This window comes from Lagenorhynchus albirostris, chromosome 2 (assembly GCF_949774975.1).
Source record: "Lagenorhynchus albirostris chromosome 2, mLagAlb1.1, whole genome shotgun sequence".
Lineage (NCBI taxonomy): Eukaryota > Metazoa > Chordata > Mammalia > Artiodactyla > Delphinidae > Lagenorhynchus > Lagenorhynchus albirostris.
In genome coordinates, this window is record NC_083096.1 from 76,479,689 (window position 1) to 76,502,272 (window position 22,584).

The window sequence follows — 22,584 nt, forward strand, 5'->3', positions numbered from 1 at the left end:
ACATGATATATTATTTTGTCTTAGAAAGGGAGGAAACCCTGATATTTGTGACCAAAAAAGCTGAACTTATAGTAGCAGAGGGGAGAATAGTGGTTACAAGAAACAGTGGTGTAGGGGAAAAAGGGAGATTAGAAAAAAAGAAAAAAAGTAGAACGGTGGTTGCCAGGGCTTGTGGGGAGAAGGTCATGGGGAATTGTTGTTTAATAGGTACAGAGTTACAATTTTGCAAGATGGATGGTGGTGAGGGTTGCACGACAACATGAATGTACTTAATACCTCTGAACTGTACAATGATTAATATAGTAAATTTTATGTAATATTTATTTCACCACAATGAAAGAGAAAATAAAGTACTACTGGGTTATAGCCCAAAGTATAAAATAAATATTCATGAGTACATGCTGACATAAATAAATGATTAAGTGCATATGTCCATACATATATACATACATAAGGAGAGGGAAGAGATACATTTCCTATACAGGACATTCAAAATAATTTATGATGACACTCCACCCTCAGTGATGGGGAGCTTAACATCCCACATTTTTTTTTTTTAGATGTTGGGGGTAGGAGTTTATTAATTTATTTATTTATTTTTGCTGTGTTGGGTCTTCGTTTCTGTGCGAGGGCTTTCTCTAGTTGTGGCAAGTGGGGGCCACTCTTCGTCGCGGTGCACAGGCCTCTCACGATCGCGGCCTCTCTTGTTGCGGATCACAAGCTCCAGACGCGCAGGCTCAGTAGTTGTGGCTCACGGGCCTAGTTGCTCCACGGCATGTGGGATCCTCCCAGGCCAGGGCTCGAACCCGTGTCCCCTGCATTAGCAGCCAGATTCTCAACCACTGTAACACCAGGGAAGCCCCAACTCCCCACTTCTTAGTTGTGGGCTTTGCACAGTGACTTCCTTCCAAAGAATACAGTACAGTAATATGGGATGTTGGAGAGAGGATGAGGAGGGTGGCAAAGCCTGATAGATGTTACCTCAGCCAGGTGATCAAAGTGATAAATCATGTGAATAGTATGTCCCCTTTAAATAATGTGATGAAAAAGGCACTTTACCTCTGTGGTCTTCCTCTTAAAAACCCATAACTCCAGTCTAATCATGAAGAAAACATCAGACAAACCCAATTTGAGGGATATTCTATAAAATACCTGACCAGGACCCCTCAAAACTGTCAAGGTCATCAAAAATCAAGGAAAGTGAAAAACTGTCACAGTCAAGAGGAGCCTAAGGAGACAAGACAACTAAATGTAATGTGATATTCTAGATGGGATCCTGAAACAGGAAAAGACAGTAGGTAAAAACTAAAACAATAGGAATAAACCTTGAACTTCAGTTAATAATAATGTACCAATACAGTTTTGTTAATTATAATAATAAATGTGCTATACTAATGTAAGATGTTAATAATAAGGGAAACTGGGTGTGATGTGTATGGTAACTCTTTTTACTGTCTTCTTGACTTTTTCATAAATTGGAAACTGTTCTAAAGAAAGGTCTATTACACCTACTACTATATGTAAAATAGATATACAACAAGGATTTGCTGCATAGCATATGGAACTATATTCAATATCTTGTAATAACCTATAATGGAAAAGAATCTGAAGTTGTACAGCTGAAACTAACACAATATTGTAAATCAACTATAGTTAAATAAACAAATTAAAAAAAGAAAATAACAGAAAAATAAGGTCTACGAAAAAATCAAAACCTAAGACTTCAAAAACATTTGCACATATTCTGGGTGTTTCTGATTACTTCTCACTGTGCCCCCAATCTTCCCAACCAGTTCTACTCAGACTTCCTTCTAACTCTTGTCCTGTTAGGAGGACTTGAGCCTTCATTCTCATCCTCTGAATAATGAGAGCCGCTGACAAGCATTAACTCAAGGAGTGAGGTAGTTAGATCAGAATTTTAAGTAGAACACCCTGTCCTCTGTGTGATGGGTGGATTGCAGGGTGTGTGGAGACAGGGAGCAAAGGAGAACAGCTTAAGGGCCATTGCAATAGTTCAGGTGAGAAATGACCTCAGTCAAAGCTTGGGAGGTGTGGGTAAGGATAGCAAGGACTTGGTCTCTGCTGGAGAGTAGGGAAGCAAAGGAAAGGAGTGGAGAATGATGTGTTGTCTCTGGCTTCGGTGAATGCAGAGAAGGTATCATTACCCGAGAGAGAGAATACCTAAGGAGGAATGACAGTGGGTGTCCCTGGAGTTGGGTGGGCAGTAAGAGATACTAAGTGCCCTTCAACCTATTGAGTTTGGGTGCCTATGGCAGTCTCAAAAGGGATGTCCCTGACATATGCTCATGGCTGTGATGAAGTAGCTTTGGGTAACTTGAGACAACCTGCCTGAGATGATGTGGTAAACTAGTTAGAGCCAGGTGATTCCCAGGAAGGAGAGAGCCCCCACGTCCTGATGTGACTGATGGCAGGAAAGGCTACAGAAATGTCAGGGAGGGTAACCACTGCAATGACCTTGGATCTGTATTTCTCCAGGCTATTCAGCACTTTGGCTTTCATGATTCCAGCTGGCCCAACCTTTACTTCCTTTAGTGACACTGTCACTTTCTCCTTCAGAGACCAGTCCCAGGAGTCTCTCCTCTCCCCATCTTGCCCAGTTCTGCTTCTTTGCTTTCCTAAAGTCTTCCTTAACCATGCAGGCAGTTAATAAGACTCTTGGAAACCATGAGGACATTCTATGGAGAGAAAACCTGGGCAGGGACCAGAACCCAGGTGGAGCCTCCACTCCCTCCCCGTGCCTTTGGCCATGGGCTAGGATTGGGCTCCGGGGCTATAATGTAAAGCAGTGTTGAACTGAGATGAATAGATCCTCTTCCCCCAACCAGAATAACCTATCTCCTCTTCATGACTGCCAAGTGCTCCTTTCAGGTGCATGAATGAAGTTGTTTTGTTTTCTTTTGGTGTTGTTGTGATCTCATTTTTAGAAGCTGTTGAATGTATTGAATGGTTTGGGGAGCAGAATTAAAAAGGGGTCAAAATGTCTGTCCTCCTTTGGAAATTGGCCAAGAGTCATTTGCAACCATTAACCCCCACACAGGTTTCTATACGGTGAGCGACACAGGGTAAAAAGCCAAAGAGAATACAGGATCCCAGGTCTTCCAGCATTTATTCTGTATTATTGTACACACTCACAGATTCAACAATAGTAGTGGGGATGCAGTCAGAGTTGCTGTAGTCACTGTCTCTTCAAGCAGAGGCTCTGGACACCTGAGGTTGGGATTGGGCTCATCAGGGGTGGGTGCTGGGCAATAGCTCCCCTCCCCGCCAAGCCCTATCCAAGGGACATGCAGAAGGACAGGGTCAGGCAGGTTCACAGATAAGGTGGGCCACCCAGGCTGGGGACTGGAGGTAAGCCTGGCCACTGGCTCTCTCTTCACTTGTGTGGGACTTCCAGGGGCCTCTGGGCCCCTAGGGGTGGTTACTTATATTTGGGGGACACTACACCTCCTGCTTCTTTAGGGGGCAAGACTTCTCCCTTCAGTGGCTGGACTGGGTTGGTCTCTTGGACCTGGCCAGGAGTTGGGACAAGAAGAGGCTACTTCAGCAACCCCTCCTACTGCTTCAGCTGCTGCTCCCCTTTCTTTTCCAGTTGCTCATCTTTCTTTGCTAGCTCTTGATCCAGCCGCTGGCCCAAGACCTTCTTCTCCTGTTTCAGCTGTTCCACATGCTTTCCTTGCTCCTGTGACACTTTCTGCTGCTGCTGCTGCTGTTCCACAGGCTTTCCTTGCTCCTGTGACTCTTTCTGCTGCTGCTGCTGCTGCTGTTCCACAGGCTTTCCTTGCTCCTGGGACTCTTTCTGCTGCTGTTGCTGTTCCACAGGCTTTCCTTTCTCCTGTGACTCTTTCTGCTGCTGCTGCTGCTGTTCCACAGGCTTTCCTTGCTCCTGGGACTCTTTCTGCTGCTGCTGCTGTTCCACAGGCTTTCCTTGCTCCTGGGACTCTTTCTGCTGCTGCTGCTGCTGCTGTTCCACAGGCTTTCCTTGCTCCTGGGACTCTTTCTGCTGCTGCTGCTGCTGCTGTTCCACAGGCTTTCCTTGCTCCTGGGACTCTTTCTGCTGCTGCTGCTGTATCACAGGCTTTCCTTTCTCCTGGGACTCTTTCTGCTGCTGCTGCTGCTGTTCCACAGGCTTTCCTTGCTCCTGGGACTCTTTCTGCTGCTGCTGCTGCTGCTGTTCCACAGGCTTTCCTTTCTCCTGTGACTCTTTCTGCTGCTGCTGCTGCTGCTGTTCCACAGGCTTTCCTTGCTCCTGTGACTCTTTCTGCTGCTGCTGCTGCTGCTGTTCCACAGGCTTTCCTTGCTCCTGGGACTCTTTCTGCTGCTGCTGCTGTTCCACAGGCTTTCTTTGCTCCTGTGACTCTTTCTGCTGCTGCTGCTGCTGCTGTATCACAGGCTTTCCTTGCTCCTGTGACTCTTTCTGCTGCTGCTGCTGCTGCTGCTGTATCACAGGCTTTCCTTGCTCCTGGGACTCTTTCTGCTGCTGTTGCTGTTCCACGGGCTTTCCTTGCTCCTGGGACTCTTTCTGCTGCTGCTGCTGCTGTTCCACAGGCTTTCCTTTCTCCTGGGACTCTTTCTGCTGCTGCTGCTGCTGTTCCACAGGCTTTCCTTTCTCCTGTGACTCTTTCTGCTGCTGCTGCTGCTGTTCCACAGGCTTTCCTTTCTCCTGGGTCTCTTTCTGCTGCTGCTGCTGCTGTTCCACAGGCTTTCCTTTCTCCTGTGACTCTTTCTGCTGCTGCTGCTGCTGTATCACAGGCTTTCCTTTCTCCTGGGACTCTTTCTGCTGCTGCTGCTGCTGTATCACAGGCTTTCCTTGCTCCTGGGACACTTTCTGCTGCTGCTGCTGTTCCACAGGCTTTCCTTTCTCCTGGGACTCTTTCTGCTGCTGCTGCTGTTCCACAGGCTTTCCTTGCTCCTCTGACTTTTGCTGCTGCTGCTGCTGCTGCTGCTGTTCCTGCTGCTGTGGCTCCTGTTGCCGTGGCTCACACTCTTTCTTGGGCACCTCCTTCACAGGAGTTGTGTGTTTCTTCCCGAGCTCCATGGGATCCTTCCCTGGGATCTCCGAGGGTACCTTCTGGAATGGGGCAGGCAGTGGAGTTGGCTGCTTCACTTGCTCCTGCTGGATGTTGGTGGGAGGAGAAACAGGCTTGAGGGGCTCCTTACTGGGGGCAGTGGGCAAGGTCACCGGCAGAGTACATTGCTGAGACATCTTGGAAGCTGCTTTAGGTCAACCTGAAAATCAGGATGGGTCAGAGGGTTAATTGAAGGCGAGGAAGTAGATGAACCCCTGGAAATATGCAGCAGCGCCTGGTTTTTCAGCATCCTCTCTTCCCTTGGGTGGGGGTACTCTCCCACCCACGCTGGGCTATCATTCCCCAGAAGCAGCAGAGTGAAGGGTAGGAATGGAGAGGGGCAGGGAAAGACCCTCCTGGGAGCCTCTTGTTCCCAAGAGACAACAAAGAGGACTCTCCAGAGGTGCTCTGCAAAGGTGGGCTGGGTACCACTTCACCTCCTGCTCTTGCCTATCCTTGTCTCTCCCTTGTTTCTGACCTTCATGTACAAAGAAGAGAGATGAGCTCTGGGATTATGACAGGAAGAGGGAAGGTGCCACGAAAAGAAAGGTCTCCTGGAGAACTCCCGAGTCCTGGAAAATCAGTAGCCCATCCCGAGAGGATCTGAGAGGTGAGGGTGCACGCCCTGGACTGGAGTCACATGACATGATCTCAGCTTAAATCTCCCAGTGAAATGCTGTGTGGTTCTGCGAAAGTCATTTAGCCCCTCTGGACCTCAGGTTTCTCCTCTGTAAAATGAACAGATTGGCCTATTCAGCTCCAGAGCTGCTTTCTCTCCTGACCATCTGAGCTTTAGCTGGTGGTGGTGGGAGGGGGCTGGAAGGTTGCTGAGAGCTGGAGTTGGTTCTTTCAAGTCTCCTACTTCTAAGCTGGGTTTCCCTGTCCCTGCTCAGCCTGGGTTCTCCAAATAGAAAGTGTTCCCCATGCTGCATTTCTCCCTTTGGTAGCACAGCCAAGAGTTACAAGCATGTCCCCGGACACCCTGCCTCCATAAAGAAGGCAAAATCACAGTCAGCCCAAATCAATCAGTTTTAGGAGAGAAACTGGCCATATTTCCCCTTTATCCCCATCTTACTCCTCTCTCTGTCTCATTCTATTTCTCTGTCTCTCTGTCTCTCTGCCTCTCTGTCTCTCTGCTCTTTCTCTCTCTCTCTCTCTCTCTCTCTCTCTCTCTCTCTCTCTCTCTCTCTCTCTCTAAAATACGGTCCCAAGAAAGTATGGGGTAGGAGGAGATTGCTGTCTGTTCTGTGTTTCCATACCATGGCACCTAGCCCTCAGCACAGTGACCTGAGCCCTCCAAGAAGGACAGTAGTCCTGTTGAATCCAGCACACAAATGATACCTACACCCACCTGGCTGGCCACCCCCAGCCGTATTCTGGCCTGTGGGAGACCCCTGGTCCCAACCTTGGTTCTGCCAGCTAACACTTACCTGACTCACAGTGAGGATGGCTGCAGAAGCTTCTAGTGGAACACTGAGCCGAGCAGGGGCCGGGGTGCCCTTTATACTGTTCCTCAGCCTCGCCTCTCTCCCAAGGTGAAGGAGATGGACTGGTTTCACCACTCCTGTTGGTCTACTTCCTCTAGCCCCTTCCTGACTCATCATAGGAACCTTAAGCAAAAAACCCGTCAGGGCCCCTTTTCACAGGGACACACAGCTCCTGCCTGGCCAGAGGGCTCTGGGGGCTCATTCACTCCTGTGATCCTCGCGACCTGGGCACAGGGAGGTGAGGGAGGCATCTCAGGAACCTGGTCCCCTTTTCCTCTTGTTTTGTGACCTCAGCCAAGCTTTTCTTCTGAATCTCAGTTTCTCCACCATACTGTTTCCAACAGGAATATGAAAAGATTCCCAGCATCACTTATCAGCAGGGAAATATGAATCAAACCACAATGAGATATCCTCTCACACCGGTTAGAATGGCTACTATAAAAAAGTCAAAAGCTAACAAGTGTTGGCAAGGATGTAGAGAAAAGAGAACCCTTGTACACTGTTGGTAGGACTGTAAATTGCTACAGTTATTATATAAAACAATATGAAGGTCCCTCAAAAAATTAAAAATAGAACTACCATATGATTCAGCAATACCACTTCTGGGTATATATCTAAAGAAAATGAAATCACTACCTTTTTTTTTTTTCTTTAACATCTTTATTGGGGTATAATTGCTTTACAATGGTGTGTTAGTTTCTGCTTTATAACAAAGTGAATCAGTCATACATAAACATATGTTCCCATATGTCTTCCCTCTTGCGTCTCCCTCCCTCCCACCCTCCCTATCCCACCCCTCCAGGCTGTCACAAAGCACCGAGCCAATATCCCTGTGCCATGCGGCTGCTTCCCACTAGCTATCTACCTTACTACGTTTGTTAGTGTGTATATGTCCATGACTCTCTCTCGCCCTGTCACAGCTCACCCTTCCCCCTCCCCATAACCTCAAGTCCGTTCTCTAGGAGGTCTGCGTCTTTATTCCTGCCTTACCCCTAGGTTCTTCATGACACTTTTTTTTTCTTAAATTCCATATATATGGGTTAGCATACGGTATTTGTCTCTCTCTTTCTGACTTACTTCACTCTGTATGACAGACTCTAGGTCTATCCACCTCATTACAAATAGCTCAGTTTCGTTTCTTTTTATGGCTGAGTAATATTCCATTGTATATATGTGCCACATCTTCTTTATCCATTCATCCGATGATGGGCACTTAGGTTGTTTCCATCTCTGGGCTATTGTAAATAGAGCTGCAATGAACATTTTGGTACATGACTCTTTTTGAATTTTGGTTTTCTCAGGGTATATGCCCAGTAGTGGGATTGCTGGGTCATATGGTAGTTCTATTTGTAGTTTTTTAAGGAACCTCCATACTGTTCTCCATAGTGGCTGAACCAATTCACATTCCCACCAGCAGTGCAAGAATGTTCCCGTTCCTCCACACCCTCTCCAGCATTTATTGTTTCTAGATTTTTTGATGATGGCCATTCTGACTGGTGTGAGATGATATCTCATTGTAGTTTTGATTTGCATTTCTCTAATGATTAATGATGTTGAGCATTCTTTCATGTGTTTGTTGGCAGTCTGTATATCTTCTTTGGAGAAATGTCTGTTTAGGTCTTCTGCCCATTTTTGGATTGGGTTGTTTGTTTTTTTGTTATTGAGCTGCATGAGCTGCTTGTAAATTTTGGAGATTAATCCTTTGTCGGTTGCTTCATTTGCAAATATTTTCTCCCATTCTGAGGGTTGTCTTTTGGTCTTGTTTATGGTTTCCTTTGCTGTGCAAAAGCTTTGAAGTTTCATTAGGTCCCATTTGTTTATTTTTGTTGTTATTTCCATTACTCTAGGAGGTGGGTCAGAAAGGATCTTGCCGTGATTTATGTCATAGAGTGTTCTGCCTATGTTTTCGTCTAAGAGTTTGATAGTTTCTGGCCTTACATTTAGGTCTTTAATCCATTTTGAGCTTATTTTTGTGTATGGTGTTAGGGAGTGATCTAATCTCAGACTTTTAAAAGTACCTGTCCAGTTTTCCCAGCACCACTTATTGAAGAGGCTGTCCTTTCTCCACTGTACATTCCTGCCACCTTTATCAAAGATAAGGTGTCCATATGTGCGTGGGTTTATCTCTGGGCTTTCTATCCTGTTCCATTGATCTATCTTTCTGTTTTTGTGCCAGTACCATACCGTCTTGATAACTGTAGCTTTGTAGTATAGTCTGAAGTCAGGGAGCCTGATTCCTCCAGTTCCTTTTTTCGTTCTCAAGATTGCTTTGGCTATTCGGGGTCTTTTGTGTTTCCATACAAATTGCAAAACTTTTGTTCTAGTTCTGTGGAAAATGCCCGTGGTAGTTTGATAGGGATTGCATTGAATCTATAGATTGCTTTGGGTAGTAGCGTCATTTTCACAATGTTGATGCTTCCAATCCAAGAACATGGTATATCTCTCCATCTATTTGTATCATCTTTAATTTCTTTCATCAGTGTCTTATAATTTTCTGCATACAGGTCTTTTGTCTCCTTAGGTAGGTTTATTCCTAGATATTTTATTCTTTTTGTCGCAATGGTAAATGGGAGTGTTTTCTTGATTTCACTTTCAGATTTTTCATCATTAGTATATAGGAATGCCAGAGATTTCTGTGCATTAATTTTGTATCCTGCCACTTTACCAAATTCATTGATTAGCTCTAGTAGTTTTCTGGTAGCATCTTTAGGATTCTCTATGTATAGGATCATGTCATCTGCAAACAGTGACAGCTTTACTTCTTCTTTTCCGATTTGGATTCCTTTTATTTCCTTTTCTTCTCTGATTGCTGTGGCTAAAACTTCCAAAACTATGTTGAATAAGAGTGGTGAGAGTGGGCAACCTTGTCTTGTTCCTGATCTTAGTGGAAATGCTTTCAGTTTTTCACCATTGAGGATGATGTTTGCTGTGGGCTTGTCATATATGACCTTTATTATGTTGAGGAAAGTTCCCTCTATGCCTACTTTCTGCAGGGTTTTTATCATAAATGGGTGTTGAATTTTGTCAAAAGCTTTCTCTGCATCTATTGAGATGATCATATGGTTTTTCTCCTTCAATTTGTTAATATGATTTATCACATTGATAGATTTGCATATATTGAAGAATCCCTGCATTCCTGGAATAAACCCCACTTGATCATGGTGTATGATCCTTTTAATGTGCTGTTGGATTCTGTTTGCTAGTATTTTGTTGAGGATTTTTGCATCTATGTTCATCAGTGATATTGGCCTGTAGTTTTCTTTCTGTGTGACATCCTTGTCTGGTTTTGGTCTCAAGGTGATGGTGGCCTCGTAGAAGGAGTTTGGGAGTGTTCCTCCCTCTGCTATATTTTGGAAGAGTTTGAGAAGGATAGGTGTTAGCTCTTCTCTAAATGTTTGATAGAATTCGCCTGTGAAACCATCTGGTCCTGGGCTTTTGTTTGTTGGAAGATTTTTAATCACAGTTTCAATTTCAGTGCTTGTGATTGGTCTGTTCATATTTTCCATTTCTTCCTGATTCAGTCTTGGCAGGTTGTGCATTTCTAAGAATTTGTTCATTTCTTCCAGATTGTCCATTTTATTGGCAGAGAGTTGCTTGTAGTAATCTCTCATGATCTTTTTTATTTCTGCAGTGTCAGTTGTTACCTCTCCTTTTTCATTTCTAATTCTATTGATTTGAGTCTCCTCTCTTTTTTTCTTGATGAGTCTGGCTAGTGGTTTATCTATTTTGTTTATCTTCTCAAACAACCAGCTTTTAGTTTTATTGATCTTTGCTATTGTTTCCTTCATTTCTTTTTCATTTAGAAATCAGTATCTTGAAGAGATACCCCATGTTCATTGTAGCATTATTCATGATAGCCAAGATATGGAAATAACTTAAATGTCAGTGGATGAATGGATAAAGAAAATGTGGTATATAACATTATACTATATTTGATGTAATATAGATATAATACATGATATATTATTTTGTCTTAGAAAGGGAGGAAACCCTGATATTTGTGACCAAAAAAGCTGAACTTATAGTAGCAGAGGGGAGAATAGTGGTTACAAGAAACAGTGGTGTAGGGGAAAAAGGGAGATTAGAAAAAAAGAAAAAAAGTAGAACGGTGGTTGCCAGGGCTTGTGGGGAGAAGGTCATGGGGAATTGTTGTTTAATAGGTACAGAGTTACAATTTTGCAAGATGGATGGTGGTGAGGGTTGCACGACAACATGAATGTACTTAATACCTCTGAACTGTACAATGATTAATATAGTAAATTTTATGTAATATTTATTTCACCACAATGAAAGAGAAAATAAAGTACTACTGGGTTATAGCCCAAAGTATAAAATAAATATTCATGAGTACATGCTGACATAAATAAATGATTAAGTGCATATGTCCATACATATATACATACATAAGGAGAGGGAAGAGATACATTTCCTATACAGGACATTCAAAATAATTTATGATGACACTCCACCCTCAGTGATGGGGAGCTTAACATCCCACATTTTTTTTTTAGATGTTGGGGGTAGGAGTTTATTAATTTATTTATTTATTTTTGCTGTGTTGGGTCTTCGTTTCTGTGCGAGGGCTTTCTCTAGTTGTGGCAAGCGGGGGCCACTCTTCGTCGCGGTGCGCAGGCCTCTCACGATCGCGGCCTCTCTTGTTGCGGATCACAAGCTCCAGACGCGCAGGCTCAGTAGTTGTGGCTCACGGGCCTAGTTGCTCCACGGCATGTGGGATCCTCCCAGGCCAGGGCTCGAACCCGTGTCCCCTGCATTAGCAGGCAGATTCTCAACCACTGTAACACCAGGGAAGCCCCAACTCCCCACTTCTTAGTTGTGGGCTTTGCACAGTGACTTCCTTCCAAAGAATACAGTACAGTAATATGGGATGTTGGAGAGAGGATGAGGAGAGTGGCAAAGCCTGATAGATGTTACCTCAGCCAGGTGATCAAAGTGATAAATCATGTGAATAGTACGTCCCCTTTAAATAATGTGATGAAAAAGGCACTTTACCTCTGTGGTCTTCCTCTTAAAAACCCATAACTCCAGTCTAATCATGAAGAAAACATCAGACAAACCCAATTTGAGGGATATTCTATAAAATACCTGACCAGGACCCCTCAAAACTGTCAAGGTCATCAAAAATCAAGGAAAGTGAGAAACTGTCACAGTCAAGAGGAGCCTAAGGAGACAAGACAACTAAATGTAATGTGATATTCTAGATGGGATCCTGAAACAGGAAAAGACAGTAGGTAAAAACTAAAACAATAGGAATAAACCTTGAACTTCAGTTAATAATAATGTACCAATACAGTTTTGTTAATTATAATAATAAATGTGCTATACTAATGTAAGATGTTAATAATAAGGGAAACTGGGTGTGATGTGTATGGTAACTCTTTTTACTGTCTTCTTGACTTTTTCATAAATTGGAAACTGTTCTAAAGAAAGGTCTATTACACCTACTACTATATGTAAAATAGATATACAACAAGGATTTGCTGCATAGCATATGGAACTATATTCAATATCTTGTAATAACCTATAATGGAAAAGAATCTGAAGTTGTACAGCTGAAACTAACACAATATTGTAAATCAACTATAGTTAAATAAACAAATTAAAAAAAGAAAATAACAGAAAAATAAGGTCTACGAAAAAATCAAAACCTAAGACTTCAAAAACATTTGCACATATTCTGGGTGTTTCTGATTACTTCTCACTGTGCCCCCAATCTTCCCAACCAGTTCTACTCAGACTTCCTTCTAACTCTTGTCCTGTTAGGAGGACTTGAGCCTTCATTCTCATCCTCTGAATAATGAGAGCCGCTGACAAGCATTAACTCAAGGAGTGAGGTAGTTAGATCAGAATTTTAAGTAGAACACCCTGTCCTCTGTGTGATGGGTGGATTGCAGGGTGTGTGGAGACAGGGAGCAAAGGAGAACAGCTTGAGGGCCATTGCAATAGTTCAGGTGAGAAATGACCTCAGTCAAAGCTTGGGAGGTGTGGGTAAGGATAGCAAGGACTTGGTCTCTGCTGGAGAGTAGGGAAGCAAAGGAAAGGAGTGGAGAATGATGTGTTGTCTCTGGCTTCGGTGAATGCAGAGAAGGTATCATTACCCGAGAGAGAGAATACCTAAGGAGGAATGACAGTGGGTGTCCCTGGAGTTGGGTGGGCAGTAAGAGATACTAAGTGCCCTTCAACCTATTGAGTTTGGGTGCCTATGGCAGTCTCAAAAGGGATGTCCCTGACATATGCTCATGGCTGTGATGAAGTAGCTTTGGGTAACTTGAGACAACCTGCCTGAGATGATGTGGTAAACTAGTTAGAGCCAGGTGATTCCCAGGAAGGAGAGAGCCCCCACGTCCTGATGTGACTGATGGCAGGAAAGGCTACAGAAATGTCAGGGAGGGTAACCACTGCAATGACCTTGGATCTGTATTTCTCCAGGCTATTCAGCACTTTGGCTTTCATGATTCCAGCTGGCCCAACCTTTACTTCCTTTAGTGACACTGTCACTTTCTCCTTCAGAGACCAGTCCCAGGAGTCTCTCCTCTCCCCATCTTGCCCAGTTCTGCTTCTTTGCTTTCCTAAAGTCTTCCTTAACCATGCAGGCAGTTAATAAGACTCTTGGAAACCATGAGGACATTCTATGGAGAGAAAACCTGGGCAGGGACCAGAACCCAGGTGGAGCCTCCACTCCCTCCCCGTGCCTTTGGCCATGGGCTAGGATTGGGCTCCGGGGCTATAATGTAAAGCAGTGTTGAACTGAGATGAATAGATCCTCTTCCCCCAACCAGAATAACCTATCTCCTCTTCATGACTGCCAAGTGCTCCTTTCAGGTGCATGAATGAAGTTGTTTTGTTTTCTTTTGGTGTTGTTGTGATCTCATTTTTAGAAGCTGTTGAATGTATTGAATGGTTTGGGGAGCAGAATTAAAAAGGGGTCAAAATGTCTGTCCTCCTTTGGAAATTGGCCAAGAGTCATTTGCAACCATTAACCCCCACACAGGTTTCTATACGGTGAGCGACACAGGGTAAAAAGCCAAAGAGAATACAGGATCCCAGGTCTTCCAGCATTTATTCTGTATTATTGTACACACTCACAGATTCAACAATAGTAGTGGGGATGCAGTCAGAGTTGCTGTAGTCACTGTCTCTTCAAGCAGAGGCTCTGGACACCTGAGGTTGGGATTGGGCTCATCAGGGGTGGGTGCTGGGCAATAGCTCCCCTCCCCGCCAAGCCCTATCCAAGGGACATGCAGAAGGACAGGGTCAGGCAGGTTCACAGATAAGGTGGGCCACCCAGGCTGGGGACTGGAGGTAAGCCTGGCCACTGGCTCTCTCTTCACTTGTGTGGGACTTCCAGGGGCCTCTGGGCCCCTAGGGGTGGTTATTTATATTTGGGGGACACTACACCTCCTGCTTCTTTAGGGGGCAAGACTTCTCCCTTCAGTGGCTGGACTGGGTTGGTCTCTTGGACCTGGCCAGGAGTTGGGACAAGAAGAGGCTACTTCAGCAACCCCTCCTACTGCTTCAGCTGCTGCTCCCCTTTCTTTTCCAGTTGCTCATCTTTCTTTGCTAGCTCTTGATCCAGCCGCTGGCCCAAGACCTTCTTCTCCTGTTTCAGCTGTTCCACATGCTTTCCTTGCTCCTGTGACACTTTCTGCTGCTGCTGCTGCTGTTCCACAGGCTTTCCTTGCTCCTGTGACTCTTTCTGCTGCTGCTGCTGCTGTTCCACAGGCTTTCCTTGCTCCTGGGACTCTTTCTGCTGCTGCTGCTGTATCACAGGCTTTCCTTTCTCCTGGGACTCTTTCTGCTGCTGCTGCTGCTGTTCCACAGGCTTTCCTTGCTCCTGGGACTCTTTCTGCTGCTGCTGCTGCTGCTGTTCCACAGGCTTTCCTTGCTCCTGGGACTCTTTCTGCTGCTGCTGCTGCTGCTGTTCCACAGGCTTTCCTTGCTCCTGGGACTCTTTCTGCTGCTGTTGCTGTTCCACAGGCTTTCCTTTCTCCTGTGACTCTTTCTGCTGCTGCTGCTGCTGTTCCACAGGCTTTCCTTGCTCCTGGGACTCTTTCTGCTGCTGCTGCTGTTCCACAGGCTTTCCTTGCTCCTGGGACTCTTTCTGCTGCTGCTGCTGCTGCTGTTCCACAGGCTTTCCTTGCTCCTGGGACTCTTTCTGCTGCTGCTGCTGTATCACAGGCTTTCCTTTCTCCTGGGACTCTTTCTGCTGCTGCTGCTGCTGTTCCACAGGCTTTCCTTTCTCCTGTGACTCTTTCTGCTGCTGCTGCTGCTGCTGTTCCACAGGCTTTCCTTGCTCCTGTGACTCTTTCTGCTGCTGCTGCTGCTGCTGTTCCACAGGCTTTCCTTGCACCTGTGACTCTTTCTGCTGCTGCTGCTGCTGCTGTATCACAGGCTCTCCTTGCTCCTGGGACTCTTTCTGCTGCTGCTGCTGCTGCTGTATCACAGGCTTTCCTTGCTCCTGGGACTCTTTCTGCTGCTGTTGCTGTTCCACGGGCTTTCCTTGCTCCTGGGACTCTTTCTGCTGCTGCTGCTGCTGTTCCACAGGCTTTCCTTTCTCCTGTGACTCTTTCTGCTGCTGCTGCTGCTGTTCCACAGGCTTTCCTTTCTCCTGTGACTCTTTCTGCTGCTGCTGCTGCTGTTCCACAGGCTTTCCTTTCTCCTGGGTCTCTTTCTGCTGCTGCTGCTGCTGTTCCACAGGCTTTCCTTTCTCCTGTGACTCTTTCTGCTGCTGCTGCTGCTGTATCACAGGCTTTCCTTTCTCCTGGGACTCTTTCTGCTGCTGCTGCTGCTGTATCACAGGCTTTCCTTGCTCCTGGGACACTTTCTGCTGCTGCTGCTGTTCCACAGGCTTTCCTTTCTCCTGGGACTCTTTCTGCTGCTGCTGCTGTTCCACAGGCTTTCCTTGCTCCTCTGACTTTTGCTGCTGCTGCTGCTGCTGCTGCTGTTCCTGCTGCTGTGGCTCCTGTTGCCGTGGCTCACACTCTTTCTTGGGCACCTCCTTCACAGGAGTTGTGTGTTTCTTCCCGAGCTCCATGGGATCCTTCCCTGGGATCTCCGAGGGTACCTTCTGGAATGGGGCAGGCAGTGGAGTTGGCTGCTTCACTTGCTCCTGCTGGATGTTGGTGGGAGGAGAAACAGGCTTGAGGGGCTCCTTACTGGGGGCAGTGGGCAAGGTCACCGGCAGAGTACATTGCTGAGACATCTTGGAAGCTGCTTTAGGTCAACCTGAAAATCAGGATGGGTCAGAGGGTTAATTGAAGGCGAGGAAGTAGATGAACCCCTGGAAATATGCAGCAGCGCCTGGTTTTTCAGCATCCTCTCTTCCCTTGGGTGGGGGTACTCTCCCACCCACGCTGGGCTATCATTCCCCAGAAGCAGCAGAGTGAAGGGTAGGAATGGAGAGGGGCAGGGAAAGACCCTCCTGGGAGCCTCTTGTTCTCAAGAGACAACAAAGAGGACTCTCCAGAGGTGCTCTGCAAAGGTGGGCTGGGTACCACTTCACCTCCTGCTCTTGCCTATCCTTGTCTCTCCCTTGTTTCTGACCTTCATGTACAAAGAAGAGAGATGAGCTCTGGGATTATGACAGGAAGAGGGAAGGTGCCACGAAAAGAAAGGTCTCCTGGAGAACTCCCGAGTCCTGGAAAATCAGTAGCCCATCCCGAGAGGATCTGAGAGGTGAGGGTGCACGCCCTGGACTGGAGTCACATGACATGATCTCAGCTTAAATCTCCCAGTGAAATGCTGTGTGGTTCTGCGAAAGTCATTTAGCCCCTCTGGACCTCAGGTTTCTCCTCTGTAAAATGAACAGATTGGCCTATTCAGCTCCAGAGCTGCTTTCTCTCCTGACCATCTGAGCTTTAGCTGGTGGTGGTGGGAGGGGGCTGGAAGGTTGCTGAGAGCTGGAGTTGGTTCTTTCAAGTCTCCTACTTCTAAGCTGGGTTTCCCTGTCCCTGCTCAGCCTGGGTTCTCCAAATAGAAAGTGTTCCCCATGCTGCATTTCTCCCTTTGGTAGCACAGCCAAGAGTTACAAGCATGTCCCCGGACACCCTGCCTCCATAAAGAAGGCAAAATCACAGTCAGCCCAAATCAATCAGTTTTAGGAGAGAAACTGGCCATATTTCCCCTTTATCCCCATCTTACTCCTCTCTCTGTCTCATTCTATTTCTCTGTCTCTCTGTCTCTCTGCCTCTCTGTCTCTCTGCCTTTCTTTCTCTCTCTCTCTCTCTCTCTCTCTCTCTCTCTCTCTCTCTCTCTCTCTCTAAAATACGGTCCCAAGAAAGTATGGGGTAGGAGGAGATTGCTGTCTGTTCTGTGTTTCCATACCATGGCACCTAGCCCTCAGCACAGTGACCTGAGCCCTCCAAGAAGGACAGTAGTCCTGTTGAATCCAGCACACAAATGATACCTACACCCACCTGGCTGGCCACCCCCAGCCGTATTCTGGCCTGTGGGAGACCCCTGGTCCCAACCTTGGTTCTGCCAGCTAACACTTACCTGACTCACAGTGAGGATGGCTGCAGAAGCTTCTAGTGGAACACTGAGCCGAGCAGGGGCCGGGGTGCCCTTTATACTGTTCCTCAGCCTCGCCTCTCTCCCAAGGTGAAGGAGATGGACTGGTTTCACCACTCCTGTTGGTCTACTTCCTCTAGCCCCTTCCTGACTCATCATAGGAACCTTAAGCAAAAAACCCGTCAGGGCCCCTTTTCACAGGGACACACAGCTCCTGCCTGGCCAGAGGGCTCTGGGGGCTCATTCACTCCTGTGATCCTCGCGACCTGGGCACAGGGAGGTGAGGGAGGCATCTCAGGAACCTGGTCCCCTTTTCCTCTTGTTTTGTGACCTCAGCCAAGCTTTTCTTCTGAATCTCAGTTTCTCCACCATACTGTTTCCAACAGGAATATGAAAAGATTCCCAGCATCACTTATCAGCAGGGAAATATGAATCAAACCACAATGAGATATCCTCTCACACCGGTTAGAATGGCTACTATAAAAAAGTCAAAAGCTAACAAGTGTTGGCAAGGATGTAGAGAAAAGAGAACCCTTGTACACTGTTGGTAGGACTGTAAATTGCTACAGTTATTATATAAAACAATATGAAGGTCCCTCAAAAAATTAAAAATAGAACTACCATATGATTCAGCAATACCACTTCTGGGTATATATCTAAAGAAAATGAAATCACTACCTTTTTTTTTTTTCTTTAACATCTTTATTGGGGTATAATTGCTTTACAATGGTGTGTTAGTTTCTGCTTTATAACAAAGTGAATCAGTCATACATAAACATATGTTCCCATATGTCTTCCCTCTTGCGTCTCCCTCCCTCCCACCCTCCCTATCCCACCCCTCCAGGCTGTCACAAAGCACCGAGCCAATATCCCTGTGCCATGCGGCTGCTTCCCACTAGCTATCTACCTTACTACGTTTGTTAGTGTGTATATGTCCATGACTCTCTCTCGCCCTGTCACAGCTCACCCTTCCCCCTCCCCATAACCTCAAGTCCGTTCTCTAGGAGGTCTGCGTCTTTATTCCTGCCTTACCCCTAGGTTCTTCATGACACTTTTTTTTTCTTAAATTCCATATATATGGGTTAGCATACGGTATTTGTCTCTCTCTTTCTGACTTACTTCACTCTGTATGACAGACTCTAGGTCTATCCACCTCATTACAAATAGCTCAGTTTCGTTTCTTTTTATGGCTGAGTAATATTCCATTGTATATATGTGCCACATCTTCTTTATCCATTCATCCGATGATGGGCACTTAGGTTGTTTCCATCTCTGGGCTATTGTAAATAGAGCTGCAATGAACATTTTGGTACATGACTCTTTTTGAATTTTGGTTTTCTCAGGGTATATGCCCAGTAGTGGGATTGCTGGGTCATATGGTAGTTCTATTTGTAGTTTTTTAAGGAACCTCCATACTGTTCTCCATAGTGGCTGAACCAATTCACATTCCCACCAGCAGTGCAAGAATGTTCCCGTTCCTCCACACCCTCTCCAGCATTTATTGTTTCTAGATTTTTTGATGATGGCCATTCTGACTGGTGTGAGATGATATCTCATTGTAGTTTTGATTTGCATTTCTCTAATGATTAATGATGTTGAGCATTCTTTCATGTGTTTGTTGGCAGTCTGTATATCTTCTTTGGAGAAATGTCTGTTTAGGTCTTCTGCCCATTTTTGGATTGGGTTGTTTGTTTTTTTGTTATTGAGCTGCATGAGCTGCTTGTAAATTTTGGAGATTAATCCTTTGTCGGTTGCTTCATTTGCAAATATTTTCTCCCATTCTGAGGGTTGTCTTTTGGTCTTGTTTATGGTTTCCTTTGCTGTGCAAAAGCTTTGAAGTTTCATTAGGTCCCATTTGTTTATTTTTGTTGTTATTTCCATTACTCTAGGAGGTGGGTCAGAAAGGATCTTGCCGTGATTTATGTCATAGAGTGTTCTGCCTATGTTTTCGTCTAAGAGTTTGATAGTTTCTGGCCTTACATTTAGGTCTTTAATCCATTTTGAGCTTATTTTTGTGTATGGTGTTAGGGAGTGATCTAATCTCAGACTTTTAAAAGTACCTGTCCAGTTTTCCCAGCACCACTTATTGAAGAGGCTGTCCTTTCTCCACTGTACATTCCTGCCACCTTTATCAAAGATAAGGTGTCCATATGTGCGTGGGTTTATCTCTGGGCTTTCTATCCTGTTCCATTGATCTATCTTTCTGTTTTTGTGCCAGTACCATACCGTCTTGATAACTGTAGCTTTGTAGTATAGTCTGAAGTCAGGGAGCCTGATTCCTCCAGTTCCTTTTTTCGTTCTCAAGATTGCTTTGGCTATTCGGGGTCTTTTGTGTTTCCATACAAATTGCAAAACTTTTGTTCTAGTTCTGTGGAAAATGCCCGTGGTAGTTTGATAGGGATTGCATTGAATCTATAGATTGCTTTAGGTAGTAGCGTCATTTTCACAATGTTGATGCTTCCAATCCAAGAACATGGTATATCTCTCCATCTATTTGTATCATCTTTAATTTCTTTCATCAGTGTCTTATAATTTTCTGCATACAGGTCTTTTGTCTCCTTAGGTAGGTTTATTCCTAGATATTTTATTCTTTTTGTTGCAATGGTAAATGGGAGTGTTTTCTTGATTTCACTTTCAGATTTTTCATCATTAGTATATAGGAATGCCAGAGATTTCTGTGCATTAATTTTGTATCCTGCCACTTTACCAAATTCATTGATTAGCTCTAGTAGTTTTCTGGTAGCATCTTTAGGATTCTCTATGTATAGGATCATGTCATCTGCAAACAGTGACAGCTTTACTTCTTCTTTTCCGATTTGGATTCCTTTTATTTCCTTTTCTTCTCTGATTGCTGTGGCTAAAACTTCCAAAACTATGTTGAATAAGAGTGGTGAGAGTGGGCAACCTTGTCTTGTTCCTGATCTTAGTGGAAATGCTTTCAGTTTTTCACCATTGAGGATGATGTTTGCTGTGGGCTTGTCATATATGGCCTTTATTATGTTGAGGAAAGTTCCCTCTATGCCTACTTTCTGCAGGGTTTTTATCATAAATGGGTGTTGAATTTTGTCAAAAGCTTTCTCTGCATCTATTGAGATGATCATATGGTTTTTCTCCTTCAATTTGTTAATATGATTTATCACATTGATAGATTTGCATATATTGAAGAATCCCTGCATTCCTGGAATAAACCCCACTTGATCATGGTGTATGATCCTTTTAATGTGCTGTTGGATTCTGTTTGCTAGTATTTTGTTGAGGATTTTTGCATCTATGTTCATCAGTGATATTGGCCTGTAGTTTTCTTTCTGTGTGACATCCTTGTCTGGTTTTGGTCTCAAGGTGATGGTGGCCTCGTAGAAGGAGTTTGGGAGTGTTCCTCCCTCTGCTATATTTTGGAAGAGTTTGAGAAGGATAGGTGTTAGCTCTTCTCTAAATGTTTGATAGAATTCGCCTGTGAAACCATCTGGTCCTGGGCTTTTGTTTGTTGGAAGATTTTTAATCACAGTTTCAATTTCAGTGCTTGTGATTGGTCTGTTCATATTTTCCATTTCTTCCTGATTCAGTCTTGGCAGGTTGTGCATTTCTAAGAATTTGTTCATTTCTTCCAGATTGTCCATTTTATTGGCAGAGAGTTGCTTGTAGTAATCTCTCATGATCTTTTTTATTTCTGCAGTGTCAGTTGTTACCTCTCCTTTTTCATTTCTAATTCTATTGATTTGAGTCTCCTCTCTTTTTTTCTTGATGAGTCTGGCTAGTGGTTTATCTATTTTGTTTATCTTCTCAAACAACCAGCTTTTAGTTTTATTGATCTTTGCTATTGTTTCCTTCATTTCTTTTTCATTTAGAAATCAGTATCTTGAAGAGATACCCCATGTTCATTGTAGCATTATTCATGATAGCCAAGATATGGAAATAACTTAAATGTCAGTGGATGAATGGATAAAGAAAATGTGGTATATAACATTATACTATATTTGATGTAATATAGATATAATACATGATATATTATTTTGTCTTAGAAAGGGAGGAAACCCTGATATTTGTGACCAAAAAAGCTGAACTTATAGTAGCAGAGGGGAGAATAGTGGTTACAAGAAACAGTGGTGTAGGGGAAAAAGGGAGATTAGAAAAAAAGAAAAAAAGTAGAACGGTGGTTGCCAGGGCTTGTGGGGAGAAGGTCATGGGGAATTGTTGTTTAATAGGTACAGAGTTACAATTTTGCAAGATGGATGGTGGTGAGGGTTGCACGACAACATGAATGTACTTAATACCTCTGAACTGTACAATGATTAATATAGTAAATTTTATGTAATATTTATTTCACCACAATGAAAGAGAAAATAAAGTACTACTGGGTTATAGCCCAAAGTATAAAATAAATATTCATGAGTACATGCTGACGTAAATAAATGATTAAGTGCATATGTCCATACATATATACATACATAAGGAGAGGGAAGAGATACATTTCCTATACAGGACATTCAAAATAATTTATGATGACACTCCACCCTCAGTGATGGGGAGCTTAACATCCCACATTTTTTTTTTAGATGTTGGGGGTAGGAGTTTATTAATTTATTTATTTATTTTTGCTGTGTTGGGTCTTCGTTTCTGTGCGAGGGCTTTCTCTAGTTGTGGCAAGCGGGGGCCACTCTTCGTCGCGGTGCGCAGGCCTCTCACGATCGCGGCCTCTCTTGTTGCGGATCACAAGCTCCAGACGCGCAGGCTCAGTAGTTGTGGCTCACGGGCCTAGTTGCTCCACGGCATGTGGGATCCTCCCAGGCCAGGGCTCGAACCCGTGTCCCCTGCATTAGCAGGCAGATTCTCAACCACTGTAACACCAGGGAAGCCCCAACTCCCCACTTCTTAGTTGTGGGCTTTGCACAGTGACTTCCTTCCAAAGAATACAGTACAGTAATATGGGATGTTGGAGAGAGGATGAGGAGAGTGGCAAAGCCTGATAGATGTTACCTCAGCCAGGTGATCAAAGTGATAAATCATGTGAATAGTATGTCCCCTTTAAATAATGTGATGAAAAAGGCACTTTACCTCTGTGGTCTTCCTCTTAAAAACCCATAACTCCAGTCTAATCATGAAGAAAACATCAGACAAACCCAATTTGAGGGATATTCTATAAAATACCTGACCAGGACCCCTCAAAACTGTCAAGGTCATCAAAAATCAAGGAAAGTGAGAAACTGTCACAGTCAAGAGGAGCCTAAGGAGACAAGACAACTAAATGTAATGTGATATTCTAGATGGGATCCTGAAACAGGAAAAGACAGTAGGTAAAAACTAAAACAATAGGAATAAACCTTGAACTTCAGTTAATAATAATGTACCAATACAGTTTTGTTAATTATAATAATAAATGTGCTATACTAATGTAAGATGTTAATAATAAGGGAAACTGGGTGTGATGTGTATGGTAACTCTTTTTACTGTCTTCTTGACTTTTTCATAAATTGGAAACTGTTCTA

The 22,584-nt window shown here is 44.4% G+C and overlaps 2 protein-coding genes across 2 annotated transcripts; both read right to left on the minus strand.

Annotated features, from left to right (window-relative positions):
* Window positions 1-3,110: 3,110 nt before the first annotated feature.
* LOC132513813 (involucrin-like) lies at window positions 3,111-5,266 on the minus strand. The gene is made up of 3 exons (XM_060138409.1): window positions 4,769-5,266; window positions 4,145-4,396; window positions 3,111-3,979 (listed from the first exon to the last, which is right to left on the minus strand). Exons 1-3 carry the CDS (start codon window positions 5,222-5,224, stop codon window positions 3,575-3,577), a joined length of 1,113 nt encoding a protein of 370 aa, XP_059994392.1. The 5' UTR covers window positions 5,225-5,266; the 3' UTR covers window positions 3,111-3,574.
* Window positions 5,267-13,635: 8,369 nt separating this feature from the next.
* On the minus strand, window positions 13,636-15,833 carry LOC132513821 (involucrin-like). The gene is made up of 2 exons (XM_060138420.1): window positions 15,339-15,833; window positions 13,636-14,756 (listed from the first exon to the last, which is right to left on the minus strand). The coding sequence occupies exons 1-2, from the start codon at window positions 15,792-15,794 to the stop codon at window positions 14,100-14,102; spliced, it is 1,113 nt and encodes a 370-aa protein (XP_059994403.1). The 5' UTR covers window positions 15,795-15,833; the 3' UTR covers window positions 13,636-14,099.
* Window positions 15,834-22,584: the final 6,751 nt, after the last annotated feature.

Bases quoted from the DNA above. Each gene is read 5' to 3' on its own strand.
- LOC132513813 (XM_060138409.1), bottom strand. From the start codon at position 5,224: ATGTCTCAGCAATGTACTCTGCCGGTGACCTTGCCCACTGCCCCCAGT. The intron at 4,397-4,768 runs GTGATACAGCAG...GTGATACAGCAG, and splicing joins CCCAGGAGAAAGGAAAGCCT to CAGCAGCAGCAGCAGAAAGA. The intron at 3,980-4,144 runs GTGGAACAGCAG...GTGGAACAGCAG, and splicing joins CCCAGGAGCAAGGAAAGCCT to CAGCAGCAGCAGCAGAAAGA.
- LOC132513821 (XM_060138420.1), bottom strand. From the start codon at position 15,794: ATGTCTCAGCAATGTACTCTGCCGGTGACCTTGCCCACTGCCCCCAGT. The intron at 14,757-15,338 runs GTGATACAGCAG...GTGATACAGCAG, and splicing joins CCCAGGAGAAAGGAAAGCCT to CAGCAGCAGAAAGAGTCCCA.